At 34.0% G+C, this 24000-nt stretch overlaps 2 protein-coding genes and 2 non-coding genes across 5 annotated transcripts; all 4 read left to right on the top strand.

Annotated features, from left to right (window-relative positions):
• The first annotated feature begins 441 nt into the window (after nucleotides 1–441).
• Nucleotides 442–3401, top strand: LOC132049680 (uncharacterized protein ycf20). Its single transcript, XM_059440579.1, has 3 exons — nucleotides 442–657; nucleotides 1789–1986; nucleotides 2749–3401. Exons 2-3 carry the CDS (start codon nucleotides 1802–1804, stop codon nucleotides 3146–3148), a joined length of 585 nt encoding a protein of 194 aa, XP_059296562.1. The 5' UTR covers nucleotides 442–657; nucleotides 1789–1801; the 3' UTR covers nucleotides 3149–3401.
• A 1272-nt stretch (nucleotides 3402–4673) lies between these two features.
• On the top strand, nucleotides 4674–4747 carry TRNAP-UGG (transfer RNA proline (anticodon UGG)). Its single transcript has one exon. It is a non-coding gene; the product is annotated as a tRNA-Pro (tRNA).
• Nucleotides 4748–10727: 5980 nt separating this feature from the next.
• On the top strand, nucleotides 10728–10801 carry TRNAR-UCG (transfer RNA arginine (anticodon UCG)). Its single transcript has one exon. It is a non-coding gene; the product is annotated as a tRNA-Arg (tRNA).
• Nucleotides 10802–13334: 2533 nt separating this feature from the next.
• On the top strand, nucleotides 13335–20427 carry LOC132049679 (UDP-glucuronic acid decarboxylase 1-like). Of its 2 annotated transcripts, none has more exons than XM_059440577.1 (7): nucleotides 13335–14061; nucleotides 15340–15486; nucleotides 15582–15661; nucleotides 16302–16385; nucleotides 16481–16555; nucleotides 17990–18082; nucleotides 19924–20427. In XM_059440577.1, the coding sequence occupies exons 1-7, from the start codon at nucleotides 13440–13442 to the stop codon at nucleotides 20128–20130; spliced, it is 1308 nt and encodes a 435-aa protein (XP_059296560.1). In that variant the 5' UTR covers nucleotides 13335–13439; the 3' UTR covers nucleotides 20131–20427. The 2 variants fall into 2 exon arrangements, with proteins under 2 accessions (XP_059296560.1, XP_059296561.1); XM_059440578.1 differs by having other exon boundaries at nucleotides 13335–14065; nucleotides 15344–15486.
• The last annotated feature ends 3573 nt before the right edge of the window (nucleotides 20428–24000 follow it).

Genomic DNA, 24000 nt, shown 5'->3' with positions numbered 1-24000 from the left:
AGCCTCTAAATTTAAAAGCTAGATAGTTATTCTGGTAAGTTGCCCTTTATTTGCTAATATCTCATGTATAAGCTTATCGATTATTTGATCACACATTCTCAATTCCTTTCTCTGCAAAGGTAACATCAAAAACGATTTAAGTGTAATGTCTCCTTACACAAACCTATTGATAATAATAAGAAAGTCATTCAAATAAAAAAAAATTCTATTTCAAAAAAATGATGAGATGTAATTATTTATCGCATATTTAAGGATACATTATCTTAATTTTCTCCTAAAAAATTATCTTTATTTAATTTAACAATTATAAAATGTTTGACATAATTTTTAGTTACATTACATTAATTAATTCTAATGACAAAAAACTATAATATCAAAAGTAGATTGGATAAAGAAATTTTATACAAGTGGAATGTACAATTATAAAATTGTAGAATCTCTCGGTAACTATTTCCAAATAAAGTAACCTTAGGAGAGAATTAAACAAAATGACAACTAATTGAAATTAGACAATTACCTACCGGTTACGGGTGACCCGCTAGCCGAAACAATACAGACACTGTTCCGATTACATAGTTATAGTCGGCGGGATTGAGACGACTGACACGTGTCTTTTCTCACCGGCGCAAATTGATCGAAGAATCAGAAGACTTATAGGTATTGACCTCTGATGAAAAAAACCCTAATTTTATCATTTCTCAATGGTAGAATTTTAAATGTATCTGCTCTGTGTTATGCTCTCTGATAAGTTAGTGGCTCAGTGTGTCATCAAACTTATTTTAAAGGTTTCTATATTATATATAATTGTTTCTTGTACCTGGTACCTATGCTGGTAGGAGGTAGCGTATGGTCTTGAGGAACCCTCGCGTCATGAGCTAGCTTCTGGAGTTGAGTTAGGCCGAAGGTTCATTTCGACACCAATTTTATCATAACAGAGAAATAAATTATTTCTTGACTACAGAAGCTTGGCACATTGATGTAATATAGTAGTGCTGATTTTGAAGCTGTAATTGAAATTTGGATAAGCTATGCTAGTCCATCAATTCCATATTTCCGTCCATGCTTAGTCTACCTACTGTGATGAGTATAACATTCTGATGAGATTTGTGTGGTCAATCAGAATTTGATGTCTCTAAACACTCACCCCTCATCAAGCTTCAACTTTCCTGGTGTTTTTTTTGATGAAGTAAGAAAATTGCATTAATGGCATCAAGAAGATGCAAAAAGTACTAAAGATAAGATGGCAAAGATAGTAGTGAGAGTCAGCTCCATAACTTTCCTGGTGGATGTATTTTGAAGTATCTTTTTTTTTTTTGGGGATCTTTCCAATTAGGGATAGCGCTAAGGATAGGTGTAAAAGGATGGAATTCAATCTTGTAAATTGCATGAAATGGTAGGCTTCATCAAATTGAAATGGTTATACTTGGACAGGTCAGTAGTTGAGACATAAGAATAACAACCTGGTTCGAACCCCAACTACAACACCCATGAGCTCATTTGCTTCGGTTGATGGGTCAGTTTACTCAGCACTTGTGCTTGTGGGCTTCAATAAGCTAGTTGAGTTGCGCTAAAGCTGTCTTGGACATATTTGTCAAAAAATAAAAGCGTGTTACATAACGGAGAAAAAATGTTTCTTTTGTCTCATATCCGTACTCCTTAAAAGTTGAATCATTCCAGGAGTAAGAAACACATATGGAATATATCATTTTTCAAAATTGTCTGGACCCCCTCCTCAGAGATGGGAATCTCTTCATGGTTCTTGCTGATCCTTATGTTTTGTTTTAACAGATTACAACATAGCATGGCAGCCAAACTGGCTTTACCGAGCGGTCCAACAACTTGTGGGCATTTGAGTGCTGATCATACTAGATCAAGACTTATTGGAGCTGTTGGCCGTAGGAGAGCTGCACATTCATTAGGCAGAATCATGGATTTCCAACTATCTGTTATTAATTTTGTCCAGCCTTATTCTTTCAGGAAATTCAAGTGAGTTTTTCCCTTTGTCATGTCCCCTTCATGACAAGTAGATTGCATGCATAAGAAGGAAACATGTCTGATTTCAGCAGGGTCTCCCAGGTTTAATTTCCCTTGAAAGAAAATTCTCTTTTTCAAGAAGCACAATACGCACAGATATTAGGGTTTTTCGTTACCTAGTCTGTCAATTTGTAGTACTGGTTATCATGCTGTATGGAGAAGTGAAGTTATGAGGATTAAAGATCATTAGAAGATTCTCTTTTACCATTCTTCATAAGTACAAGAAACTGAGCAGCCGGTAGATAGAAATCGTAATTATTATACTAGGAAAAAAAGAATGTTAACATCAATTCGTAAAGTGGAAGTCATTTCCTAATGAATTTGATTGCAGATTTCCACTTAAAGTAACCGATTCTTTCAGTGACTGGTTTAAGTTTAAATAACTTCTTCCAGTATCCATTTGTCTTGCCTAACTCCAAGTTTACTTCCATTACTGAGTCCAAGTTTGCTTGTCCTATGCAGTCCTACAAGTTTCCCTAGCCCCAATTACGATATGCTTTGGGTTACCAACTATTTTGGAAAATCTATATTCTCTCTGTTGAGCCTTCTCACATTGTTCAAATAGCTAAGTACCTTAAAAGTTCCTCCCGGGGCTTGTAAGAAAACGGATGTTATATGTTATATGCTAATCATTCTTTAGTTCTAGATCGTTGCTCATAGACTTATAAATGAGACTTTTCTACCCATGTATCTCAGAGTTTAATTCCAATATAGGAGGCTGGCGTGGTCTATAAGAAGTGCTGCAGATGGCAGCGGACTAAATTCTTCTCCTACAACCAGCAGCAGCGGTGGAACTCGACTTATTAGGGCCATCGAGGCACTTCTAGCCAAACTAGATGCCAGAATTAAGGTGTTGAGGAAAAACCTACCAATGAAGTTGCTATTTTTCTTAGTGGGTTTCTATTGTGCAACCGCATTTGCCACTGTAATAGGGCAGACAGGTGATTGGGATATTATTTCTGCTGGATTAGCTGTGGCTGTGGTGGAGGGCATTGGAGCTCTCATGTATAGATCTATTCCCATTATAAATGAGGCAAGGAGCCTCATCACTATGTTCAATTATTGGAAGACCGGGCTGACTCTCGGTCTATTCCTGGACTCTTTCAAGTATTAAGTTGGAGATGAGGAGAGGGGAAGTGTACAGAAATCATAACGCCATTGAAATTTCATAGTTTTATTTTTTGCGCTTGCGGTAGGCAAATTCATGTTGTCAGAAGGTAATTGTATGTCTTTTGCAGGATGTCTGTTGTACAGTGTCTCCAGTGGTATAGCATATATCTCACATGTACATGGGAGGCATCCCCAGTTTGGTGCCACATTTGTAAAATGTACAGGAAAATATGATTTAATGTTTCAGTTTTATGCTATCTGCTGCTTTACTTTTACACACTTATTTAATCAACATCATGCTCCCGGATGTTGTTGAGCAATGGGATTCTTCCTAGAGCATGAGTTATTGGTTATTAAGACCGATAAGGGAGTTGATATAACATGTATTGATTAGTCTTAAATGAACAAGTTTCATTTTATGATAGGACCTTTCCGGTAAGCTTTCTATTTTTGTGTTTGTACAAATGCTTTTAAAATCTGACGGTTTTTTTAATGTGAAGAGCTGTGTTTCTGCTGCACTTTTAACCTGTGTTTATGCTGCCATGCTAGGAGGAAATGACTCTACTTCCAATGCTTTTTAAGGACGTTAACTACAGGTCTTAATGCTCGTTGTAGCCCTTCGTTTATTGCTTCTAGATCCTACCTAAGATTAACTGAAATTTTTCTTGATTTTGATTAGAACGGAATTTTTCTTATAGTACAATGACAGAATGGATAGCTATAGATGTATGTAGATAGCAAAATATTGAAAGTTGATGAAAGTACTGCAGCCTGGCTCAGTGTTGGTTATTCTTGTGAAGAATCATGTTGTTGACTATTTATTGTATGTCCATTATCTGTCATTAAATCTTCATGAAGATATGAATATGAGGGGAGTAACGTCCTTTTAATGGGTTTTATCATGGCCAATTGACATGGAGGATATATCGATCAATTATCTTCATTTATATAATTTCCGATACCCTTTCTCTTCTTTTGCTGTAATTCTAGTTCTTTGTCACCAATCTTTGGAAAATAATTAATCATATAGAGAAATGTGTATATTGATTTTCAGCCTTGGCGGAGGATAATATTACTTGAACGAGTGCATAGGGATTGACTTGTCATATATGGTTAAGGGTAAAACGAAATGGAACAATAAGATCATAGGTTTGAAATTTTAATTAGGTTCAGTAAGATTACTGTTCGGTCACGGACTTTTTGTCTAGTACTAGAAAGTACATCATATAATGTATGGGTTAGACGTATGTCACGAGTTTGAGCAGCTCCAATAACATGATTTTGTCAGGATTAGGGGGGTTGATTTATTATCTATTAAGTTTCGAGCTGTACATGTGTTGTCGATCTTCCAGATTTCTTGGTTCTAAAATAAAAAGATTATTGTTCTGCAGTTTCAAAAGCTTTTCTGAGACCAGCCGCTGTAGCATTTTAATGGTTTTGCAAAACTCAATTCAAATCAAAATTTAGTTTTCAGACTCTGAAGATGTTGTGTAGGGTTAAATAATTATATGCAGAAAAAAGGTTCATCGGACTGCATAGCGCAGTGGATTAGCGCGTCTGACTTGGAATCAGAAGGTCGTGGGTTCGACTCCCACTGTGGTCTTCTTTTTGTTTTCTTTTTCAATTTTTATCTTTTGGGTCTGGCAACCTCGTTGCTCTTGCAATCATGCGCTAAGTCTAATTATGAGGAGTTAAGAGAGGCTTAAAGATGGATCTTCTTTCACTTAAAGATTACTCTCTATGATTTACTTTGTTCATTAGGAACTTTCGTATTGAGATTTTTTTCCTTTTAATTATTTTCTTTTTTCGGTTCTTCGCGAACACGCATAATATTTAATTTTGAAGTGATTGGAACCTCTAACTTAAATCACAGCATCTCTCTTAATGAGTGCATAAAACAAAATTGAAATGGTATTTATTTCCTTTTCTATATAAATGTTCTATATATATAGTTATGTTAATCATAGAAGACAAACTACAATTTATTAGGAGTCTTATTTTAAATTAAAAAAAATTAAAACAGACAGCAAATACTAATTAACTAAAAAATGAAAGTTTTATTAACTAACGGTAGAAACTTAGGGCTGCCATGACTTCTTCTTTCTTTTATTCGCTACCAATCTTCTTCTAGGTTTTGACTTAATTCTCAAGCTCTGTGCCATTTTTCTTTGGTTTTTAGATAGTAACATTTACATATAATCTTAGAATGTAAAACTTTTGCCGAAAATCGTTACTTTGATTTGAAGCAATGATATATTCAAAGTTGCGCTCTTGACTTCCTTTTTATTGCTTTTTGAGTTTGCGAATGAAGATATACCTTTGTGAAGCTGTAAGCAAATTACAAATATAACTACGACAAAGCTGTCATAATACAAGTAAAATTTTCTTCACAAAATAAAATTTATAATTTTTCCATGACGCGTATAACAATGTAATTCTATGTAATCTTGTGAAGTTTTTCATCTGTTCATGAGTCAACTGAAGGTATATAAAGGTAAATACTTTTTATAAGGCTAAAATGAAAGTAAACTAAATAGATGAAAAGAATTTTCGGTTAAAAATGGCCAATAATTACGCCACTGGTAGGAACAGATAACTGCAAGAATGTAAGTTATTTTAAATACTCTATTATTTTATTTTTAAATATGAGCAAATCCTATGATAGTTAACCATGGTTAAGTATTAATAATTATAGTTAAAGAGAATGACAATGTCATTTGTTTACTAATTTGGTCCATTGTCTATTTTAAGAATTAAAATGAAAGTTCATTTTAGCATACAGATTATATTACATATTGTTAGTTAATGCTAGAAGTTAGAAGCTTTTGCATCAAGCAAAGCTTTTCCGCATGTGTGGGCATTTGTTATCTTGAAACTGAAGCTAGAGCCTAGAAAGTCTTGAAAAAAAGATATTTAAGGGCCCGTTTGGCAATGAAATGTTTTCACTTTTTTCCGGAAAACATTTTCACATTATTTGGAAATTAACGTTTGGCCGTGGAAATTTCATTTGAAACACACCAAAAACCTTATTTTCACTTTTTTTCCCCACTCATTTCTGAACATTCAAACAACCAAATAGCAATAAAAAAACTATAACCAAACACAACTCCAACTCCAAAATACTAAATAAAGTGAAAAATATTGGATTTTCATGGCCAAACGCCTACTTAGAAAAGTTCTTTTTTGGCGAAGAGAAACTCATATAAGTTTGATAAATAGTATAGTACTATCTCTGTAGTTATTGAATGGGATAAATTACCTCCTTAATCTTAAAGTTATTGGATAACAATACTTTCTTCATTTTCTGAATGAAACTAAGAAAAGCATCTTGAGCTAACACTCTCCCTATTTTCCATAGGACAACTTTTGGAAAGAGTTTTTTTTCTTTTTTTTTCTTTTCTGTAAAAGACGTTTGGCTTCCAAAAAGCATCGGAAAGATCTTTAAAAAACTTTTGGTAAATGTGAGCACTTTTGGTTCCTCTCAAATATTTAGGTGCCGTTTGGCCATAAAAATTATTCACTTTTTTCCGAAATTTTTTTTCGCTTTTTTTACTTTTGGGCGTTTGGCCATAAATATCCGGAATACAACTTCAAGTTGTATTCCGGAATACCAAAAACAAGAGAAACTTGTTTTTCAAATTTTTTTCACTTTTTACAACTACATTTCACCAAAAACTACAATTTAAAAAACTATGGCCAAACACAACTCCAACTCCAACTCCAACTTCAATAATTCCAAAAAAAATGAATTTGTTTTTGGTATCTATGGCCAAATGCCTACTTAACAAATGTTGGTAGTTAGATTTAATATGAAGTGTGAAATTAACATGAATTCACATCTAAAGGCACATTTTTTTTGCTATTGATTGAGTTTGGTGCAGGTCTACTCCTTTTTTGGGTGTCGAAAGAGTTTGGTGCATCTATTTTTGACATTTTAGTGCAGTTTTGGTATGAATTTTTTAAAATTTGACAGTGCTTTTCTGATGTTTCTGATTATATTTTTTTTTTCTTACAGTTAAAATAAAATCTAGCTGCCAGAGTTTATTAAATATTCGGAAAAGGCTCAAATATGCCATAAAACTATCGGAAATGGCTCATTTATGCTTATAGAATTATAAATCTTTGACTCGGAAAATAGGGACATTTTGGAAAACATTTATGGATTATCAAAAAAGAAGTCATGCCTTTGATTCATGAACCCTAAGTTTTGAAATTAAGGAGGTTATGAAACATATGTAAGGAATTATAACATAGGAGTTTCTAGAAATAGGATCATCGTCATCATAAAACATGTTTATCTTTAGCATCATAAGAACCTTATGAATCATGAATCTCTAGCTTTTGAGAATAAGAATATTCTTGGAAAACATTTATGGATTCACATAAAGGGATCATGGGACATTTGGAAAACACATATTGGATTCATAAGAAAGGAATCATGCCTTTAGAAGAAAGGGACTAGCCTTAACATACACGGAAGATAATTTCTCGACTTCCAACTTACTTCTGTCTTGCAATTCACTTAAGATCATTCGTAGCCTCATAATCTACATATACGACCATTCATACTATTGTTAGGCTCATCATCATACGCTCGTCTTAAACCCTTAATTTAAATCCATTTAGAATCTGCCGAAATTCGGGCAACATCTCCCCTGTTTATATGCCTAGCCCGAAATCACTATCCAATAACCAACAACAACAACGACAATACTAACATCACAATAACATTATCAACACCAATAGGCTCCATAAAACATCTCACACGATGTTTTCCAAGTTTCTCAACTATCCAACTTGTTATACGATTATTTAACGACTTTATCTTCGTGAATAAACCAAAAGTAATATTAATAAGGAGAGATTCATACCTTATCTTCACTAACGTAGCAAGATATTCAATATTTACTTTGTTTCCAAGCCAACTCCAACACAAAACGAAATCATAATCGTGACTATACATTATCCGGACCTCGGTTAATACTCCGTAACTTGAAATCTAATCAAAATCCTCGCTTTTATGTGATATATAAGCTCTCTTGCTTTGGCTGAATTTTCTGGAATGTTTTTGGGAAATTTTTGTGCGGAAAAAATGGGGTTTTTGCCCTTATATAGGTGCTAAAGTCGGTGCACCGTAGCAGACCGTAGCTTGCCGTTTTTCGCTTTCCGTCAATTTTGAATTTGTAACGTCCATAATTCTCTACTCTGATATCGTATCGATGAGCGATTTGTTGCGTTGAAAACTAGACTCGACGAACTTTATTTTAGGCTTTTGAAACAGCTTAAAAATCCTAATATACTAAGAGATATACCCCTCCAAAGTTGACCCAAAATTCTGTCCTTAATTCTGCCAAACTTTTTTTTCCAAATTTTCAGCAAATTTATTTTCTTTGATTTGCTTGGTCCCGAAATCTTCCGAAACTCTCCATACATGATATTTATCACTAATCATACTTGATAATGGTCATGTCCTTTGGTTCCAAGGTTATCCTTCCCGGTTACGACTTATGAGATCATAATTCATCATTTACTTAAATAATATACTTAATAATGTTTCGTTCCTCACACTCCAAAGTTGTTTTACCTAGCCATAGCTCAACATGCTTACATTCAAATTTAACCAGTGCTTCTCCGAGGTACAGGGTGTAACACTGAAAGTGCGGGATATAACTGCATGTATTTAAATACGATTTCAAATACACGTAGCATCAGATAAGGTTGGATACAACTGAACAGTGTATTCAATACACTCAAACACAGTCAATTTGCCATAAACTAACTACGAATTGTAAATTGATAAAAGGTAATTGTTAACAACAACTGCGGAGCTAGCCCTTTGGGCATGGGTTCGGCCGAACCCAGTAGCTTTGATCTGAACCATATAGTTGTATTAAATTTTTTATCAAATATGTACAAATTGTTAATTTAATACCCAGTAACTTTAAAGAATAAGAATCTCGAACCCACAAATTTCAAATCCTGGCTCAGCCTCTGAATTTAAAAGCTAGATAGTTATTCTGGTAAGTTCCCCCTTTATTTGCTAATATCCCATGTATAAGCTTATGGATTATTTGATCACACATTCTCAATTCCTTTCTCTGCAAAGGTAACATCAAAAACGAGTTAAGTGTAATGTCTCCTTACACAAACCTATTGATAATAATAAGAAAGTCATTCAAATAAAAAAATTCTATTTCAAAAAAATGATGAGATGTAATTATTTATCGCATATTTAAGGATACATGATCTTAATTTTCTCCTAAAAAATTATCTTTATTTAATTTAACAATTATAAATTAAATTAGTTTTATGCTATCTGCTGCTTTACTTTTACACACTTATTTAATCAACATCATGCTTCTGGATGTTGTTGAGCAATGGGATTCTCCCTAGAGCATGAGTTATTGGTTATTAAGACTGATAAGGGAGTTGATATAACATGTATTGATTAGTGTTAAATGAACAAGTTTCATTTTATGATAGGACCTTTCCGGTAAGCTTTCTATTTTTGTGTTTGTACAAATGCTTTCAGAATCTGACAGTTTTTTTTTATGTGAAGAGCTGTGTTTCTGCTGCACTTTTAACCTGTGTTTAGCATGCCATGCTAGGAGGAAATGACTCTACTTCCAATGCTTTTTAAGGACATTAACTACACGTCTTAATGCTCGTTGTAGCCCTTCGTTTATTGCTTCTAGATCCTACGTAAGATCAACTGAAATTTTTCTTGATTTTGATTAGAACGGAATTTTTCTTATATTACAATGACAGGATGGATAGCTATAGGTGTATGTAGATAGCAAAGTATTGAAAGTTGATGAAAGTACTGCAGCCTGGCTCAGTGTTGGTTATTCTTGTGAAGAATCATGTTGTTGACTATTTATTGTATGTCCATTCTCTGCCATTAAATCTTCATGAAGATATCAATATGAGGGGAGTAACGTCCTTTTAATGGGTTTTATCATGGCCGATTGACATGGAGGATATATCGATCAATTATCTTCATTTATATAATTCCGTCTACTTTCTCTTCATTTCTTTGTAATTTAGTTCTTTGTCACCAATCTTTGGAAAATAATTAAAATCATATAGAGAAATGTGTATATTGATTTTCAGCCTTGGCGGAGGATAATATTACTTAAACGGGCGCATAGGGATTGACTTGTTATATATGGTTAAGGGTGAAACGAAATGGAACATTAAGATCATAGGTTTGAAAGTTTAATTAGGTTTAGTAAGATTACTGTTCGGTCACAGACTTTTGGTATAGTACTGGAAAGTACATCATATAATGTTTGGGTTAGACGTATGTCACGAGTTTGAGCAGCTCCAATAACATGAGTTTGTCAGGATTAGGGGGGCTGTTTTATTATCTATTGAGTTTCGAGCTGTACATGTGTTGCCGATCTTCCAGATTTCTTGGTTCTAAAATAAAAAGATTATTGTTCTGCAGTTTCAAAAGCTTTTCTGAGACCAGCCGCTGTAGCATTTTAATGGTTTTGCAAAACTCAATTCAAATCAAAATTTACTTTTCTCTGAAGATGTTGTGTAGTTTTAAATAATTATATGCAGAAAAACAATCATCCGACCGCATAGCGCAGTGGATTAGCGCGTCTGACTTCGGATCAGAAGGTCGTGGGTTCGACTCCCACTGTGGTCGCCGCTTTTTGTTTTCTTTTTCAATTTTTATAGATTTTTTTTTTCTTTTAATTATTTTCTTTTTTCGGTTCTTCGCGAACACGCATAATATTTAATTTTGAAGTGATTGGAACCTCTAACTTAAATCACAACATCTCTCTTAATGAGCGCATAAAACAAAATTGAAATGGTATTTATTTCCTTTTCTATATAAATGTTCTGGTCCATTGTCTATTTTAAGAATTAAAATGAAAGTTCATTTTAGCATACAGATTATGAGCCCGTTTGGATTGGCTTATAAGTTGCTTATAAGTTGCTTATAAACATTTTCACTTTTTTTTGAGTGTTTGCTTTACTTAAAGTCATTTTGTGCTTAAAATAAGCTAAAAAAAAATATTGAACTCGAAAACATTTTTTTATAAAACATAAATTTAAAAACGAAAAAAAAAAGTTAGGCTACTGTTTATTTTTTTAGGCATAAAGTACAAACAATTTATACCATAAGCCCATCCAAACAGGCTCTATATTACATATTGTTAGTTAATGCTAGAAGTTAGAAGCTTTTGCATCAAGCAAGGCTTTTCCCCATGTGTGGGCATTTGTTATCTTGAAACTGAAGCTAGAGCCTAGAAAGTCTTGAAAAAGAGACATTTAAGGGCCCGTTTGGCAATGAAATGTTTTCACTTTTTTCTGGAAAACATTTTCACATTAATTGAAAATCAACGTTTAGCCGTGGAAATTTCATTTGAAAAACGCCAAAAACCTTATTTTCACTTTTTTTCCCCCACTTTTTTCGCTTTCAACACATTCAAACAACCAAATATTCTTTGCAAAAACTATAACCAAACACAACTCCAACTCCAAAATACCAAATAAAGTGAAAAATATTGGGTTTTCATGGCCAAACGCCTACTTAGAAAAGTTCGTTTTTGGCGAAGAGAAACTCATATAAGTTTGATAAATAGTATAGTACTATCTCCGTAGTTATTGAATGGAATAAATTACCTCCTTAATCTTAAAGTTATTGGATAACAATACTTTCTTCATTTTCTGAATGAAACTAAGAAAAGCATCTTGAGCTAACACTCTCCCTATTTTCCATAGGACAACTTTTGGAAAGAGTTTTTTTTTTTTTGTTTTGTTTTTTTTTTTTTTTTTTTTTAACTTTTCTGTAAAAGACGTTTGGCTTCCAAAAAGCAACGGAAAGATCTTTAAAAAACTTTTGGTAAATGTGAGCACTTTTGGTTCCTCTTAAATATTTAGGTGCCGTTTGGTAAGCAAAATTATTCACTTTTTTTAGAATTTTTTTCACTTTTACTTTTGGACGTTTGGCCATAAATATTAATGTTTGAAGTTGTATTCCATTTAGAATTTTTTTTCACTTTTTTCACTTTTACAACTTCATTTTACCAAAAACTACAATTTCAAAATATGGCCAAACTTACTTCAACTCAACTCCAACTTTAAAAATTTCAAAAAAAGTGAATTTGTTTTTGGTATCTATGGCCAAATGCCTACTTAACAAATGTTGGTAGTTAGATTTAATATGAAGTGTGAAATTAACATGAATTCACATCTAAAGGCACATTTTTATTTGCTATTGATAGAGTTTGGTGCAGGTCTACTCCTTTTTTTGGTATTGATAGAGTTTGGTGCATCTATTTTTGACATTTTAGTGCAGTTTTGGTATGAAATTTTTTAAAATTTGACAGTGCTTTTCTGATTATATATTTTTTTCTTATAGTTAAAATAAAATCTAGCTGTCAGAGTTTATTAAATATTCGGAAAAGGCTCAAATATGCCATAAAACTATCGGAAATGACTCATTTATGCCATTAGTTAATAGTTTGACTCATTTATACCATCACTATTATTTATAAAATGACTATTTATGCCACTCTCGATAGTTTGGCTCATTTATGCCATCGCCGTTACCAAAATGACTCAACATGCCATTAATGCCAGTTTTACAATACCAGATATGACACGTGACCTCCAACTAGATGGTTGTGGGGGGTCGGGTGTATGGATTGAATTTTTTTATTAATTTGGGATTTAAAATTGGGCTGATTTAATTAAACGACATAGACCTCTAATTGGAGGCCACGTAGCATATATGGTATTATAAAACCGACGTTAATGAAAATGACATGGATGAGTCATTTTGGTAACGGTGATGGCATAAATGAGCCAAACTATTAATGAGTAGCATAAATGAGTCATTTTCGATAGTTCGATAGCATAAATGAGCCAAACTATTGATGAGTGACATAAATGAGCCATTTTCGATAGTTTAATGGCATATTTGAGCCTTTTCCGTTAAATATTTGATGAATACTAAAATATTTATACTTGGTAAACTTAAAACGACTACAATTTTTCAAAATTATATTTAAGAAACCATTTTAAATATACCCAACATAAAAGACCATTTTTGTCATTTTACTCAAAAACTTTAAATAGAGAAAACTTGAGCTTATCGGGTAATAGACTTTCCTTTTATGTATGAAAAAATGCAACCGCTCAACCCTTAAATACAGAAAACAGAAAATCAATCAACTCTTCTTCTACCTGAAAATAAATAAATTCCAATCCATAAAATTACTCACAATTCTTACAAATATATCTGAATTTAGAAGATAACCAACAAAAAAGCAGCAATGAAATTGCACACACAATCTTCAATGAATCACAGAAGAGATGAAGAAATGTCAATGTCAATTTCACAAAACACCCCTCCATCTTCTCCAAAAACATTCAAACACCCCAGATCTCTTCCTAGATCCATTAATTACCTCCTTAAAGAACAACGTCTCCTTTTCATCCTTATTGGTATCTTAATCGGGTCAACATTCTTCATTCTCATCAACCCATCTTCACAAATCCCCAAATCACACGATTCAATTCCCTCAATTACACATACATCAACTATTACCACACCGTTTAAGACAAGTAGTAGTAGCTTCTTAACGGGTGCGGGTACGGGTCGGGTACCGGTTGGGATAGGGAGGAAACGGATGCGGGTAGTGGTAACGGGTGGGGCAGGGTTTGTAGGGTCACATTTAGTTGATAAGTTAATTAAAAGAGGTGATGATGTTATTGTTATTGATAATTTTTTTACTGGAAGGAAAGAAAATTTGATGCATCATTTTGGGAATCATAGATTTGAGTTAATTAGACATGATGTTGTTGAACCTATTTTATTGGAAGTTGATCACATCTATCATTTGGCTTGTCCTGCTTCACCTGTTCATTATAAGTATAATCCCGTCAAGACTATTATATCCTTTTTTATTGTCAATATCGTGTTACTTTTGAATTGTTTGTTATGTGTAAAAACCGTCTTTTTTGTTTCATTTTTATGCGTACGTGTGTGGATTTAACGTATGTCGATGGATAGTTGTGGTATTATAGGGTGTACTATGTTGTTTACCGTCTTTTGTGAGTTATTGATCTGTGCTTGTTATAGGAAGTTACTTGTATTTGGCTAATTTCTCATTATTTGTTATGCATAAAAACCTCTTTTAACTTGTTCTGCTTCTCCTGTTCATAATCCAGTTAAAACTATATCATTACTTTTGGGTTATTTTGAATTTTGTTTTGGTATAAAAAGTTGCTTTTTGTTTCTTTGCAATGTGTGTGTGCATGGATTTAACTAGGGGTGTCAAATGGGCGGGTTGGGTTGGATTTGGGCGGGTCGAAATGGGCAGAGTTAATAGATGGGCTGGTCAATTAGTTCGGCTAAAATGGGTCGGGCTAAAGTGGGCTGAGGTAATAAATGGCAGGCTATTGATTATTTGTTATGTATAAAAACCTCTTTTTTGTTTCATCGTGATGCGTACGTGCATGGATTTATATTATGCATAGGGATATTTTAGTTTTATAGGTTTTAGTATTTTGTTTACTATCTTTTGTGAGTTATCGACCCATGCTTGTTATAGAAAGTTACTTGTATTTGGCTTTTAAAAACCTTTTTTTTGTATAAAAACTTTTTGTTTGTTTCTCGTGATGCATGCGTTTATGGATTTAACTTATATACACGTATAATGTAGTTTTGATCGGCACGGTATGTCATTTACCATCTTTTGCTGAGTTATCAAATTCGGTTTTGTTATAGAAAGTTAACTGCCTCCGTTCCAAATTAGTTGTCATGTTTCGCTTCCCGAGACTAATCTTCTAAGCCAAATTAGATTAGATCAACTCAATATCTTACGATTAGAATTTAGATATTCAAAAACTATACGAAAAGTACTACAAATTGCAACTTTTCTTATGTCAATTTGATGAAAAAATTATTTTAATATGTTTGCCAATGTAAGATAGTTTGGCCTCGAGAAGCGAAATATGACAACCAATTTGGGATAGAGGGAGTACTTGTAATTGCCTTTTAAGTAGCCAGGTTGTCTATTCTTTCCATTGTCAGTTCAAAGGAGTTTATTGATGATTATTAAGGAATTTCCTACATACATCCATTTCAAAAAGGAATTTCCGACATGCTTAATTGCCGTTTTATTATCTTCTTTAATTTGGATGTACTTGAGTTCCTTAATTGTGATTACAAGACAAATGTGATGGGTACTCTTAACATGTTGGGCCTTGCCAAGAGAATTGGTGCAAGGTTCTTGCTTACTAGTACAAGTGAGGTTTATGGTGATCCACTTGAGCATCCACAAAAGGAAACGTATTGGGGAAATGTGAATCCAATAGGTGTGTAGCAGGCTCAATAATTTATTTCTGGTTTTGTTTATAAGTTTTTCTATCAGATGGTTTTAGTAATGTTTGGAGCGTCTTGAAATATCCAGGTGTTAGGAGCTGTTATGACGAAGGAAAACGGACTGCTGAAACCTTGACTATGGATTACCATCGTGGTGCAGGTGTTGAGGTAATGAGAGCTTTGTGTTTCTTGCAAATTGTTATGACATGTGATGTGCTGAATGCTCATGTGCATTTGAAATTTTGAATGTGCTTTTCCATTCTAAAGATTTTAGCATTCGATGTGAAATGAATACTTAGGTGGTCAAACAACTCTTCTGGTTGAGGTAAAGAGTGAACAACTGTTCTAGCTGCTTTGAAGTCATGCAAGTACTTTTTTGCAGTTTAAAATTTTGAGAACTTGAAAAAATTCCACCTTATCATGAACCTATGCCCGTTCTTGTGTCAAGGGTCTACTGGGAACAACCTCTCTACCTCCCAAGGTAGGGTTAAGGTCTGCGTACACTCTACCTCCCCAGACCCCACTTTATGGGATTTCACTGGGTATGTTGTTGTTGTTGTATCTTGAGCCTATGGAATAGAGGCAATGACAGTGGGACAATTTTTTAAGTTCCAATTCTACTCCTGATTTAAGAATCCATCCTAATCAGTTTTCTATTTAAGACTTGGTATTTAACTGTCTCTTTCAACTTTATGGCATGCAAAACCAAAAAGATACAATGAGCGGTAATTAGTATCATATTACACTTGCTCTCTGACAGTGTCTCATAGACGACCTAGAGTTTACAACCCATAATATGCATATGCAGGTGCGCATAGCCCGAATTTTCAATACATACGGACCTCGCATGTGTCTCGATGATGGACGTGTTGTCAGCAACTTTGTCGCGCAGGTTAATCGTCTCGGCTTATATTAACATCAGTGCTGTAAACTGAATCTCCCTTTAAACGATCCATTTGTTTTCTCTTTCTAAAATTATGTTTTTAGGCCATCCGCAAGCAACCAATGACAGTGTATGGTGACGGGAAGCAAACACGAAGCTTTCAATATGTCTCTGACTTGGTAAGTTTTTAACAAATTACCCTTTCCATTTCCATGTCTCTGCCTTAGTATGTCATCATTGTCTTCACTGCATATAGAAGGATGCTAGTAGACCGGGGTAGATGCATGTCTCGTAGATGATATCAGTTAAAGGTCGGAAAGTAGAAGGCGGTTAACTCTGCGTTAGGTTGATAACCGGTGGGGTAGTTGTGGTTGCAAAACTTGATTTAAGCTCTTGTAAACGTAAATCAACCTTTTGGAAACATATTGCTTTCATTAAAATGAAATTGCTAACCCGAATACTAAAAGGAGATATTGCTTTCATTAAAATTCTAAGAGACTAAATGGGGTAAAGGAAATATTTGGAAGTTCTGTTCCAGTACATTCCTACTGTATTATAGGAAACAAATTGTTAAAACTAGAGGGGTTATCATTAACTGTAACGTAGCCACTATTCTGTCCAATTAAATGCTCAGTTCTCGGTTAACTTTGCTAGTTAAATAATCATCACCTGCATGTCTGAGTTTGGCAAGTGCCCATATAAAAAATTTGACTTACGAATCTCAGTTGAAGAACTCTCAGCAGTCAGCATGAATTTGTGTGAACACTAGACTCAGAGCAAGATGTTATTCCGGATGAGTGGTCTACTTAGGGTTTAGGGTATGCTATCATTTGTTACTGCAATAGGAAATTTTTGTGAAATGAAATTTTGTGCCTACTTTTGCGTATGTAAGATGTGGGAAGACAATCTCTTAATTGCAGCTCTCAAGTTAGTTTTATATGTTCATTTTGAAAAATATCCGAAACCATTTGCCATAAACAGTCTTTTTCTTAAACAGAGTTCAATTATTAGAATCCCTATGCAGATCACTAGATGTTTCGCCTGACATGTGAAACTTCCAAGTGTGGCTATATTTTGAAGTTGTAAATACATCTGGAAATATGCTGTAGAAATTAAACAATTCTCAAGAAGACTAATAGTCTTTGTTATGTCGTCAGTTGAGAGAAGTACAAATTGATTTGTTTCTTAACTGAATACCTTGTGAAGGATGATGCCTTAATCATTGGTCATCAGTTAACAGAATGACTTGTCTAAGGATGCACATTGGAGATGCTAACAGTGTGAAATATTGCGGTTTTGCCCAACTGACAGACCATAGACTTTTGCTATTTTCCTTTTATGAGCTGGTTTAGAATAACCACCGAACATTTCTTACTTTAAATGTATACGTGTTTGTGCAGACAAGCTTTTTATATGTGCATTACCCTATTGCATCTCAATTTTGAGAATATGAAAAATTCATTAAAATGCCGTGGATTGTCCAATTTAAAAAAGTCCAACTGGCCAGCTTGATTATTGTTTATTATGCATAGTTAAAAAATTCATAACAGTGGTTATCATTCTGTTGGAATGCAAACAATGATATTAAAACAATTAACTTTCTGTTGATGAAGGTTGATGGATTAGTGGCCTTAATGGAGGGTGAGCACATTGGCCCTTTCAACTTGGGAAACCCAGGAGAGTTCACCATGTTAGAGCTTGCCGAGGTTAGCCATGGTTTCTGCTGTAATGTTTGCTTGTTTACTAGTAGTTTGGGCGCTACTTGTTGATTTGATGCTCCGGGTCTCAAATATATTCTGTGGGCAAAATACATAGATAGCTACTTAGCTACTTAAACATGGCATGAGTTTTCATTTTGGCACTTTAACTCTGTGTAGTACCTACTACCTATTGAACCCTTCATGTTACACTAAATTGTGCCTATTACGCACACTTAGCTTGCATGAACAAATGTGTGTGTAGCACTTCTCCCAGTGCGTGCGTAAAGCCAATATTATACCCACCTCTCGCCGGAAAATGTAAAGTTTTTACTGGAAAATTGAATTTCTGGCAACTATTTTTTTGCCATTTTCTCAATTTTTTTTTCCTTCTCCAACAGCCTCCACCACCACCTTTTTTTTCTTTTTCAGATCTGGCCATACCATCTCCTCCTTCAGATTTGGCTAGCACCACCGGTTTTTCGTTCTTGTTCTTCAGATTTGACAAACACCACCACGACGCCTCTCCTCCTTTAGCCATGGAAAGCACGTGACATAAACCCATCTCCCCTGAGCTCTCTCTTAAATTCATAAACCTTACTCTTCCACTCACTGTCCATTTTCTCCATAGCAGATGGCTCCCATTTTCCCATTATCCTTATACCTTACCATTCACCTATCTTCCAAGACCCAGGACCATAAATTCATTTTCCGACACTCCTGCACTAAAATATTGTACCACCTTCAAAGCTCATGAAGACAGACATATAAACATCAACATCCTCTCCAATTCTTGAATTAAACAAACTCCAATATCAATGTACACCATAAAGCACCTCACAACAACCAAAAGCTCATCTTCCTCATTTCCGGCCACCTCTCCCTCTCTCTTTTGCATATTTTGACCTTCTTTTTAGTTTCTTATGTTTCTCTCTTTTTTCCCCCCTCTTTATTTGCTGATATGTATATTTTTTCAATGGTTTGATTTGCCACATCATAAGAGAGTGAGGTTTACACACCTTTGTTTACTTAAAACTGTCAAATTTGTGTCAGATAGGCACAATTTAAGCTAACATAAGGTGTTCAATAGGTACCACATAAAGTTAAAAGTGTAAAATGAAAACTCTGTGCCAAGTTTGAGTGGCCCTCTATGTATTTGCCGCCCTATTCTGTGTTTATATTTAGCTATAAGCTCCTACTATATCAATAATACTCCCTCGTCCATTTATATGACGGCATGTGACTCGACACGGAGTGCAAAATGTTAAATCTGGCATATTATATTTGCGATAGGAGAAGAAAAAATCAAAGTAATGACTAAAAACTAGTTTGATGTTTAAAACATGACAGTTGAGTTTAAAATTTGAATTCTTCAAATTTGTGAAATTGTATAGAAATTGAACGGAGTGAAACATTTTGGGACGTGCCAATATGGAAACTGTCATACAAATTAGGATGGAGTAGTATGTAGTTTTAGTGCACATTAGATGCTTATTGAGAAACAGGGCTTTGATAAAAGAAAACAAATAGTGAAGAAAAAAGTATAGAGCATTTGTTTTTTGTTATAGATAATTTGGTGTCTCGTGTTAATCCATGCTTAGTGGAAGTAGGTCTACAACACTAGAAAATCATAATTAAGTGAATAAGTGTTGCAGATTGTCTTTTCAAATATAAACTTGTGGATGATGGGAACTCCAGTTTTATCCACCATGAATAAATCCAGTGATTCTGAAGTGGTATTCGACACACTAGGTTTTCGACTACAAAATATGTCTAATGTCTATTTCTGTTATCTGGTTTAACTTTAGTTATGTTATCAATCAATCAAATCGTTTAACTTGGGAATACAGGTTGTCAAAGAAGTGATTGATCCAAGTGCTACTATTGAGTTCAGAGCTAACACAGCTGATGATCCTCACAAGAGGAAGCCAGATATCAGCAGAGCAAAGGAACTGCTAAACTGGGAGCCCAAAGTACCCTTGAGGGACGGTTTGCCTCGCATGGTCAATGATTTTCGCAATCGCATCTTAAATGAAGATGAAGGGAAAGGCAACTAATTTAAGAGTAGTAGCAACACTAGGTTGTATAGACCAAGCTTAGTGTACTGTTTATTGTTCTTGCTAATATACGAATTTGATATTCGTTCATTTTTTTCCCTCTTCATTTTTGTATCAATATTGCAATAGCTACTGGAATGCTCAGACATGAACCACTACTCTAGGTGGATGCTTCGTGTATCCGGTTTTTGGTTTTGATGTTTTTTCCCAATACACATCATGTAATTCTACAGGGAAAAAGTTTTGAGCTTTTAGCTTCAGTTAATATCATATGTTGCAGGTATTGGTTTTGACTAGGGGTGGGCATAAACACCGAAAACCGAAAAACCGGACCGAACCGAATTAATTCGGTTTTTCGGTATTTCGGTTCGCGGTTTTTCGGTATTTCGGTTCGGTTTTCGGTTTTTTTTAATAAAAATTTCGGTGTTCGGTTCCGGTTCACCGGTTTTTCGGTTTTTCGGTTAAACCGAATTTAATTTTTTTTTTTTTTTTTTTTTTTTGAAAATTTACTACATGAATACAATTTTTTTTGGGGAAAAAAACATAAGTAGACGATAATATTATAATATTTACATACTCTTAGCAACTAAATGTTATTAAACATTACATGACAAGTTAAATGTTTTATAGTAAATCAAATTGCTATATATAAGGAAACCCTTCGTACGTGAATAACTCCAATACCTATTTGTTGTTCATAAGATAAATCGCTTTTATACAATTTCATACTTCCTCCTTATTCTGCAAGATTTTTTTCCGCCGTTTTTTTCTTACCTTTTCTACTTCCTCCTTATTCTCAACTTCTTTCATTGTTCCATAAAAAATAAAATCTCGCTTTTCATTTAACACTACAGGATATTGAATACAAGTATACTAATAATTTTAGTGTTGATTTTTATTATATATAGTATAATAAAAATGTTATACATAGAATAATATTCATATAATTTATTTCACCTATTATAATAAATTAGATATAACTCACATAATTTGATTATACACTATATAAAATTTTATATACGTCGTATGATTTTATTATACGTTATATAATACATTATATTTTGTATATAGAAGATATTATCTTGTATGTGTGGATGATCACTATGGTTGGATTCTAAAGTCATCAAACCTTCAAACATTTACTCTAGCGTAAACCTCCGTAACTCGAAGCAATCAAGAAGGAAAATGGAAATAAATGGAGAGATGTGTAATTGCTAAAAAAACCGAATTAAAAAACCGAAACCGAACCGAACCGAACTTCAAAAAACCGAACCGAACCGAACTAATTCGGTGCGGTGTTCGGTGTCCACTTTCAAAAAACCGAACCGAACTTTGAAAAAACCGAACCGAAAAACCGAACGCCCACCCCTAGTTTTGACAAGTAATTTGGTCTTTTACTCTGCTTTTTCCTGGCTTTGCATTGAATTATTGCAGGTACTGTTTTGAACTATTCTTGTGAATTAATATGTGGAGCCACTTTCTGAATGGTGGTTCATTTCTCAATCTTTTGGCCTGATAATACTTACTCTATTGAAATTGCCATAACAAATTTCATCTGTTGGAATCTTTTCTTTCCTTTTTTTTTTTTGGTTGGTTTAACCAGTCAGTATTTAAAGCTCACTGGCCTGACTAATTCAAATTTGTTTCGGGAAGGCCCACTAAGGGGGTAAAGCCTTCCCTTCAAAGAAGTTTTTCATTCTCAGGTCTTGAATTCGAGATCTCTAGTCAAGGGTAGAGAGCTTCCAACCATCACTTCTTGTTGATCACCGTGTTGGAATTGAATATCATAAGATCCATTGGTTGTTTGTACCTTACCACAATGAAATTGACAAGTTGGCACTATGTTTATTCTAGAAGCAGTTTATAAAGAAAGTGCAATTGACAACATATCTGTGAGCAGCAACAAATAGAAATAATTGGTATAATAATAATAATCTGTAGAAGCAGATATGAAGGAATATCTGAATAAAGGCTCAAAAAAAAAAAAAAAAAAGGGTTTGGTAATGTGTTTTGAAGGGATGTAAAGGGAAAAGGAAGAAGAGGAGGAGGAAAAGACACTTTGTGTGTTGTGCTATGAAGGCATCTGATTCTGTGGAGCTCCCATTCATTCAACATATGAAAAAGAAAATTCCAAACGCGGTTTGCAAATGGACAAGGCATAAATTCCTTAGAATCTGAATATGGTTCTTATATTCTTATTCTACAACCAAATAAAAGTGTTCTCCTTTCTTACTTCTTCCTATTGGACCGCCGACTCTACAAATGTTTCGTTTTGTGAAAGATTAAGGGATAATAGCAGTTCTTTTTGAGCCTTGAGAGTGGAGAAACTTTTGCGCTTCCCCCTTTAATGGACATTACGTGGTGTGATTTTGAATCAGTAGAGTCAATAGGTACTACATACCAGAGGGTTATATTAAAAGAACAAAAAAGCACACATTTTTCTTTTTGGAATAAATAGGGATAACCACACATTTAATCCCTCAGCAAGGGATATATTTCAGTCTGGTCCTTTTGATATTTGTCTAAGCATGTTTAGACTTCAATTAATAGACCTTTATATTTGATATTCTTCCTCTAGTTGATCATGCAAATTTTCAATGGTTTTCAAAAAGTGAAACCATATGACCACTTCCAAAAGTATCCTTAGTTTGGTTTGTGATATGCAAAAGCGGTCCAAAAAAATAAAAAATAAAATCTTATGATGGGAAATAGGGGGTTTGGCGGGCAGAATAGGACAAATTTTGGAAAAATGCTAAATAGGTAAGGGCATGACGGGTTAAAATAGCACGTAAGTAGACTTTACTTGTATCTTTATGGGAGTAGAGAGACTATTTCCAAATAGACTCTCGTCCTATTATTTACATCCCTAGTGGGGCAAATCAGTCAGAGAATTAAATGCTTGAAAAATTATTACTGCAAAATTATTTGTGGCAATGAGCCTTCAAAATTCTGATCCTTTTATGTACAGTGAGTACATTGAACCTTAATTTAATTGAACTGCCTTCAGACCCCCCCATAGACCATAGTAAAGTTGCAACGTGTTTCCCACACCAAATAGTTTTCAGTAAAACAAAAGTATTAATTGGGGCTGTACGGTGTTGTCCAAAAATGGGATAGAAATGACAAGAAATTTGAGGATTAATTAATCCAATTTTTCATCTTTCGCAAGACTAATGTAACCTAAAATTTCAAGAGATATCATTTTAATGATGCACATATAATTTCATATTATAATTTATTTTTATATTTGTATTGTATTATGAAAATATTAAACATAAAAAGTCATGAGATTTATAGTACATGTTTTGAGGTCAACATGGCACATGCATACTAGTAGTAATAGCACGGTTAGCTACTTTGCAGTCATGTAATTAAAAAATAAGCACTGTCATCGAATTTTAATTTTCATAAGTGAGACTCTATGGGACGATGACGCTGACTATTTTCAATTTCAGGAACAAAAAAGTGACTATTTGTGAATCGTGAATTTTATCCGGCACAATTACTCAATAAGTACTATTATTGATTACGTGTTATGCCCCACCTTTTAAAACATTAATTATCTTATATTTTTCGAACAATGTCAATTTCACATAAAGCACAAAACAAATAATTGTTGCTTATGTCCGAAAATGTATATCACTAGTCACTACCATGTTGTTAGTTTGGAATAACACGTAACGAAAGACAATAAATGAAGTAATTAATTTAGCTTGGCATTTTGCTAAAACCCCATGAATTGAATGAAACAAAAATTGTGTATTTGTAGGGCAACAAGTGAACCGTTGCACATGAAATCTGAACTTTGAGTTGCATAAGAGGAAGTATTTTTTTTGGGTGTCCACAGATTATTTAGCCGTTGCACTGTCT

Source organism: Lycium ferocissimum, chromosome 3 (assembly GCF_029784015.1).
Source record: "Lycium ferocissimum isolate CSIRO_LF1 chromosome 3, AGI_CSIRO_Lferr_CH_V1, whole genome shotgun sequence".
Taxonomy (NCBI): domain Eukaryota; kingdom Viridiplantae; phylum Streptophyta; class Magnoliopsida; order Solanales; family Solanaceae; genus Lycium; species Lycium ferocissimum.
This window is presented reverse-complemented; position numbering and strand designations above follow the sequence as displayed.